The sequence below is a fragment of the Vigna unguiculata genome, chromosome 2, assembly GCF_004118075.2.
Source record: "Vigna unguiculata cultivar IT97K-499-35 chromosome 2, ASM411807v1, whole genome shotgun sequence".
Taxonomy (NCBI): domain Eukaryota; kingdom Viridiplantae; phylum Streptophyta; class Magnoliopsida; order Fabales; family Fabaceae; genus Vigna; species Vigna unguiculata.
Genome location: NC_040280.1, coordinates 24019219 through 24026711, shown reverse-complemented (window position 1 = coordinate 24026711; position 7493 = coordinate 24019219). Strand labels below are relative to the sequence as shown.

Here is a 7493-nt window from a genome sequence, read left to right as displayed (position 1 = left end):
GTAATTCGGGAAGAATATGTTTATTATTGGTGAAATCAAAAGACAATAATGTTTGGTTGAAAAAATAGACATATAACCAAATATTCTGTATGCTTTCAGCCTCTTCAAAAGTCTCTTTTATCTGCACCTTTAATTTCTCCGATTATTTATTGAGATGTTTCATTGATGTAATTAATGAAAAAAAAATATTTATAATACATGTTAATCCTCTCCTCACATTTGCTCTTTATTCGGCTACGTTTATTCCCACTTTGCAGGTGTTTTTGTTTGTGCGTTAGTTACGGCAAAAGTCACGACCAACACTTGGTTTCTCAGTACAAAATTCATAACCATTCTTTTATTTTCTTTTATTTTTATTTTTCCCTCCTTACCTCTGCTGCTTACATATTTTATTCCAAATAATATTATTTCTGAAAATAATTTATTAACAGGAAAATAAATGAAATAAAAATAAAGACAGTTGTGTTAGTTGTCTAACTAAACTTGCAGTAGAAATTGTAATATTTATAGTAGTCATCATTGGCATTCTAAGAGAGAGGGTACAAAACATTGAATTAAATTAAAAATTGAGGTTTATTGATGTGATGATATAACATTAGCAACCGATCCAATAAAAAGTTAAAAATAAGAGACTTAAACTAAACCAATTGAAAAGGTTGAAAGAAAATAATGGAGAAGGAAAATAGAAATGAAAAGAGTAGGTTGTATAAATATAGGAAACATTCTAACGCTGGATATTGCATGCTTCTCTCCTCTTAAATAAGCACCCTTCACGCACATACCATTTTTGAAACCCTTTATTCTCTGTCATCTCCTCTGCTTCTATTCTGCATCCCCCTTCTCTCTCCTCTGCATTCCTCTGTTTTTGCTCATGCCCTCACCGATGAAAGCTGGATTTTCACGACCCACAGATTTTTACTTCTAACTTTCGAGTGCGGGCACGGGCACGGGCTTTTGGATTTCGAATAAACACTCCGGAAGCCCTGAACTATGCCAAAATAAGGTAACATTTCGTTATTATTTTTTTTTTCTGTTAAATAACCACCCCTGTTTCAGGTGGACAACACACAGAACAGAACGCTCAACCGGTAATATAGAAAGAAAAAGAAAATTTGACCAGAGAAGAAAACCATGTTGTTTTTTAATTATTCTGTTAATTCATGTGAATGGATATTTTATTTTTTATCTGTTTACGTTGAATGAGAAATGAAAGTTTTAAAGACTTTTTTGTTTGTTTGTATTTTATGCTTCTGCTGTTGCTCTGTTTGTGCAGAGTTCAAGAAGAGGGGTGAAATAGAATAGAAGAAGTAAGAAATGGCATTAACGCGTAGTAACGTGAAAGAGTTTATAAGCGATGGCGAGGCATCGCCTAGGGCGATTCTGGAAACCCCTGTTTCGGAAACAGAGTCCGAGACAGATACGTCGATAGAGAGCGGAAAAGACGGTTACATGTTGCCATGGAAGTCTATGGTTGACGTTTTCAAGTTCAAGTCTGTGCGAAAATTAACTTCCATTCCTTTGCTTTCGGTGAGCCATGATATCTCTCGGAAGGGTTTGACCAAAAAACTGGCTCGTATTCGAAGTGCCGAAGACGGCATTGATATTGGAGATATTCCCGCCAAACCCTCTTGGAGAAACTTTGATTATGAAGAGTTAGCAGCTGCTACTAAAGATTTCAGTGCTGGTATGAGCTAGATCCTCTTTTTTCTTTTCATAAATCGCTGAAAGTTTCAGTCTCTTTTTTTAGATAGTTCATATTATGGATCTTGTTATTCGGGGGGGTGAATCCATCCTCCACTTTTGCAAGTTGTTTGGTATTTATTGATCAGTCACCATTAGAAGAAGAAAAAGGGCAAGGATGAATGCGATTTGTTTCTATTTTGGTGTGCCTTTTATAATTAATTTTTCAAATTTCATTTTTATCACAAGCATAGACTCTCGTGCCATTAGATAATGTATCGTTTTCGCCATAACTTTTATCGAATGGTTCAAAATAGTTTCTTTCTTGTGAGGAAGAAATGTAATGAGAATTTATATTTACCAACTTCGTCAAATGAATAGGAAAATGAATTCCCAATGTAATAAATGCCAGACCCTGCATTCTTCTACTTGAGATGAGGCATCCCTCGTGGGATGCTACAAAATAATTGGTATGTGTGAGAGATTTATTGTTGAAAAGAGAAACCAGAAAAATGGGTTTTTAAAGTGGGTTTAGAATTCTATTAATTTATACAACATGGTTGATTCTTGTATAGTATTATGGTTGATGGTTGATGGTTGAAGGATGATGATGATGACTTAGTGGTTGTAATTTGGCGCCATTAGCTTGGGAGTTGGTTAGTGCCTAACTTTCCCTTGGAAACTGTTGAGAGTAGACGAACTTTTTGACCAAACATAGGGTTCCTGTTTCTGCATGTCCAAAGAAAAGGACATCTATTCTCACATTAATATTCTTTACCCTTTAGTGCAGATTGCAAGTGTACGCTAGATACTAAAGTCTGACACCAGGAAAATATGAATAAGATTTATTATGTTCTGTTAAGTGTATCATTAGTTTAATACTATCAAACTATTAGGGTACAAAGAAGTATTACACTGTTACATAATCACATGCCTGGGTATGAGGTGTGTACTTTGCCCAAAAGACAGTACTTTAATTAAAGGCAATTTTGCCATTTTCTGGTGCTTTCAGTTGTCACTTGTCAACCACATTGAACAGTGTCCCACTCTTTAACCTGTGGGATTGGGCAGTGTGTCCCTCGAAAACTGGCATATCGTGTGACCGCAGTTTGCAAGAAAGTTACTTCTCACTTGGTTTCATCGATAGCACATGCATGAGCCAAGCCATTAATAAATTTGCTATTGTAAATTTGTCAAGGGTACGGCTTCGGCTTTGTTCACACCTTGTATCTTCCAAAACATGTTTATAATGATGTCACAAATGTGGTTGCTACATGTCATATGTTTGATAGGGACATTCTTTTATGGTGCAGGAACTAGTGTTAGTTGTTTAGTTTGTAGTTAGTTATAGTAATCAGGCTTTATGATATGCATTTTGTCTGTTTGTTTTTTCCATCTAAGATAAATATTCATTCAACCTTATAAGTTTTTATCCGGAATGTCCCAAATCGTGTTTCTTATAAAGAATGACCCCACTTGAGACAATGTATAATTAATTTGCGGAAAGGTATTGCCTTTGGGTTGAAAAATCTCAGCTTTTAGTCAATGATGAAATAAGTTTAGTGGAAAAAGCCGTTGTCTAGTAGTTCAATAAGAAGCCAGAGTCAAGTAACGTTTCCACGTTGGAGTTAATTTCAACGTGACATGGCACTCAAGTCTAATACTATTCAACTTAGTACTGTGGCTGATAGGTGACAAAATATGCTTCTGGGTCAAAGTCTTAAATTCCACGGGATGTTGTGACCCTTTGAGATTGTCCTCGTGGTCCTATTAAAGTAAAATGAATATTTCATTTTGGTGTTTCTCATAAAGAGTCTTTATGTGCCTGAATTCTGAAACTGTACAATGATACTAACATGTTACATGGTGAATAACAATTAACCAATGACTTTTCGTTTGTTTTAATATTGTTATGTATGACTTTTTAGAGAACTTGGTTGGGAAAGGTGGTCATGCTGAAGTGTACAAAGGGTGTTTACCTGATGGTCAAATTATAGCAGTAAAGAGGCTAATGAAGAATGAAAAGGACGCTGCAGATAGAGCTGGTGATTTTTTGACAGAGCTAGGGATTATTGCACACATAAACCACACAAATGCAACGCACCTTGTTGGGTTTGGGGTTGATGGAGGCCTCTTCTTTGTCCTGCAATTAGCTCCGCATGGAAGTCTCAGTTCTTTGCTTTTTGGTGCGGAGATGAATCCATTTCTTTCTTCACTTTTCATGTTTTCCTTGTTCTATTTTTCATTTCTAACAAAGAGGTGTTGAACGTGTCAGGTTCTGAAGGCATGGACTGGGAAAAACGATTCAAGGTAGCTGTTGGAGTGGCTGATGGATTGCATTATCTCCATAAAGAGTGTCCAAGGCGAATCATTCATAGGGACATCAAGGCCTCCAACATCCTACTAAACGATAATTACGAAGCTGAGGTACTGTGGCATCAGCTTATGATATAAACTGAATTTTTCTGATTATTTTCAATGCGAAGAAAATAACCTGCGCTGTCATAAACTGCAGATTTCAGATTTTGGACTGGCAAAGTGGCTTCCAAACAAATGGGCCAACCATGTTGTCTTCCCAATAGAAGGCACATTTGGGTTAGTGTTGTAGCTTCATTGACTCACATTTCCTATTGTAACCATTTTCTTTCGGTTAAAAACACTGCATGCATGAAATTGTTGGTTGCAGGTATTTGGCTCCGGAGTATTTTATGCATGGAATTGTTGATGAGAGAACTGATGTATTTGCATTTGGAGTTTTACTGTTGGAGCTCATAACTGGCCGTCGTGCAGTTGATTCAGATAGTAGGCAAAGTCTTGTCACTTGGGTAAGTCTTCATTATCCTTGTATCCGTAGATAAAACTTGTTACGTACAGATACAGATAATAAGTAGATACTTCAATGCGGCATACTATTTGTACCTGTGGGTATCCTCTTCATAGATGCTTCTATGTTTTTGGAAATTTTGTGAATATTTTTTAAATAGGTATCTGGTAGATTGGTAAAGGGTCGGAATTTTTTGTTGGGGTGTGGGTTGGGGTAGGCACTATCAATATCCGACCCAATCTGTTATCATCTCTACTCATGATGGAAGATCCAAATTGAATTTCCATTATGAGTGTAACAGGCCTCTAAAATGGATGAGTAACAAAAGGTTGGAGATGTTTATGTAATCTTTGCTTGCAAAATCTGCATTTATTGTGTTCAGGCGAAGCCACTGCTAGACACACGCAATGTAAAGGACATAGCAGACCCCAGATTAGGAGAGGCATATGATCGTACAGAAATGATGCGTGTCATGGTGACAGCTTCGATGTGTGTCCACCATGCATCCTCCAAGCGGCCATTCATGAACAAGGTTAGATCGAAAAACAGTGTCGTAACATTTTGTATGATGTGAAACTAACTAACTTGCATCATTGTTGAGTACATAGGTTGTGCAGCTGCTAAAGGGTGAAGAGGCAATTATAGACATTAAGCAGACAATTGAACCAAAATCTCAATTGTTAGAGGCATGTGACCTAGAAGATTATACTTGCTCAAGTTACCTGAAGGACATGAGTCGCCACATGCAACTGATCATGGAGTGATCCTTCTTCAGTAGTGAGATTTGTTGTAGGAATGGAGTGATATTTATATAGCAGTGTGAGTGGTTATATCCAAAGTCACAAACCCAGCAGGGCTTGTTATTTAGCATCAACTTGTAGTGAGTATTGCTAAAGATGCAACTCAGTTTTTGACTTTGGATTATTGCTGAGAACCATGGTTTTCTCAAGCAACAATTTAATGTAGAAATGTTGCGCAGCGGAGTTAGGATAACTTGTTTACTCTGCAGCGCCTTTCAGACATTTTCACCCATACGTAAATATAGTCTCCATCAATTATAATTTGTCTCCTTTTTATATCCTCATGATCAACAAGTTTGGAAATACAAAACTCATGCTTCATCACTCTGTCATACCCTACACATCGAAAGCTTAAAAAAAACTACACACATGGTTTTTGATATAAATCACTTCTTGTCACTGTTGAAAATGATATTTAATATATATATATATATATATATATATATATATATATATATATATTTGGTCCATTTTAGTCGTAATTCAGACCAAAAACAATCTTCCGCAGAACAAAAATTGTAAAAGAATTACCACAACCTGTGGCCATGCAATTTCTGTTTTTTTTTTCTTTTAATTTTTAGCCAAGAGACAGCGTGGGTTGAATGGTAGAATTAGTTTGGTGTTTGTTTCAATAGTTATATATCTAATTTCTAAAATTGATAAATTTAGAAGATTGATTATTTTTTAAAGGGCGTTATTTCCATTGTATTAGTATATATTACTTGTTGAAAATGATACTTACAATCATTTTAAGAATATTTTTTTAAATAAAATAAAATTGACAAGAATATATTATGAAAAAAATTCATATTTTTTATTAATTTTGTTTTGAATTTTTTTTACAAAATATTTTGTATAAAATATTTTTTTCAACAAATTTTATAAAAAATATTTACGAATTTTATAATTTTGTAAAAAATAATTACTCACAAAGAAATTACGTACTAATTAAGATTTTTAAAAAAATAACATGAAAAAGTCTTATAAATTTTTACAACAAATTTACAAAAAAAAATTATGTAATATAAAAATTTTTAGTAATCATAATAATAAAAAACTTTTCATAAGGAAAATGTCAGTTTTTCACACTTTTATCCCAAGAAGAAACAAGGAATATAAGTTTTTGAAGGTTAAAAATATTCTAGCAAGTATTAGTAAAATTTGTATGATTTTTCTTCGTACAGTCTAGTATTTTCCAAAAATAAATTGGCTTTCTGCTTGTCTTATTAGTTTTATTGTAGGGGGGCTTCTCCCTGCACCTCCAATGATTTCTCCTGTACCCTCAAAATTTACTTTAATTCCATCTTTGACCATGGTTAAAAAATGAGTTACTATTTTTTTTACTGCAGTGCACCCCAAATATCTCCGTGCCTCACCGCACTGCACCCCCAAAAGCAGATTCCCTGCACCCCCTGCTCTTGGAATCTTTGACCTTAAGCTTTTTTAAGGTGCAGGACCTCCATCCTCCACACACTATCCCCATTCTCCCTCTTCTCCCTCTTCTCCCACACACACAACACAGCACCCACCTTCTCCCTCTTCTCCCTCTTCTCCCGACGCCATCCTTTTCTCTTCTCCACACACCATTCTTCTCCCCAGGCAACCGCGTTTCATCTCTTCCCGCCGCTTCTCATTTTTCACGGTACGTGTGTATTTTGATTTTAATTGATTTTAGTTATAGGTTTGAATGTGTACATCTTCGCTGTTTTGTCTTGAACCTGCTTTGGAAATAGTTTGGAAGGTGTGTTGTGTTGATGTCTGTGTATTTGAGAGATGGTTTTCGAGTTTTTTTTTCTTTGCTTTAGGAAACGGATTGTGGAATCCGTTTCCCCTATTTTTTTTTTTACAAAACGGATTGTGGAATCCGTTTGGGTTTTTTATTTGTTTTTTTTGTTTGGAAACGGATTGTGGAATTCGTTTCCTTTTTTTTTTCACAAACAGATTGTGAAATCCGTTTGGCTTTTTTTTTTGGAAACGGATTGTGTAATCCGTTTCCTTTTTTTATTTTTTTTTCAAAAATGGATTGTGAAATCCGTTTGGCTATTTTCTTTTTTTTTGGAAACGGATTGTGTAATCCGTTTCCTTTTTTTATTTTTTTTTTTGAAAAACGGATTGTGAAATCCGTTTGGCTTTTTTTTTTGGAAACGGATTGTGTAATCCGTTTCCTTTTTTTTATTTTTATTTTTTAA

At 35.1% G+C, this 7493-nt stretch overlaps 1 protein-coding gene across 1 annotated transcript; it reads left to right on the top strand.

Annotated features, from left to right (window-relative positions):
• The first annotated feature begins 730 nt into the window (after positions 1-730).
• On the top strand, positions 731-5563 carry LOC114169346 (receptor-like cytosolic serine/threonine-protein kinase RBK1). Its single transcript, XM_028054470.1, has 8 exons — positions 731-1003; positions 1274-1684; positions 3609-3866; positions 3956-4107; positions 4196-4275; positions 4367-4505; positions 4887-5036; positions 5113-5563. The coding sequence occupies exons 2-8, from the start codon at positions 1315-1317 to the stop codon at positions 5266-5268; spliced, it is 1305 nt and encodes a 434-aa protein (XP_027910271.1). The 5' UTR covers positions 731-1003; positions 1274-1314; the 3' UTR covers positions 5269-5563.
• Positions 5564-7493: the final 1930 nt, after the last annotated feature.

Coding starts and splice junctions, on each gene's coding strand:
- LOC114169346 (XM_028054470.1), top strand. CDS start 1,315: ATGGCATTAACGCGTAGTAACGTGAAAGAGTTTATAAGCGATGGCGAG. Junction 1,685..3,608: donor TACTAAAGATTTCAGTGCTG/GTATGAGCTAGA, acceptor ATGACTTTTTAG/AGAACTTGGTTGGGAAAGGT. Junction 4,276..4,366: donor CCAATAGAAGGCACATTTGG/GTTAGTGTTGTA, acceptor TGTTGGTTGCAG/GTATTTGGCTCCGGAGTATT.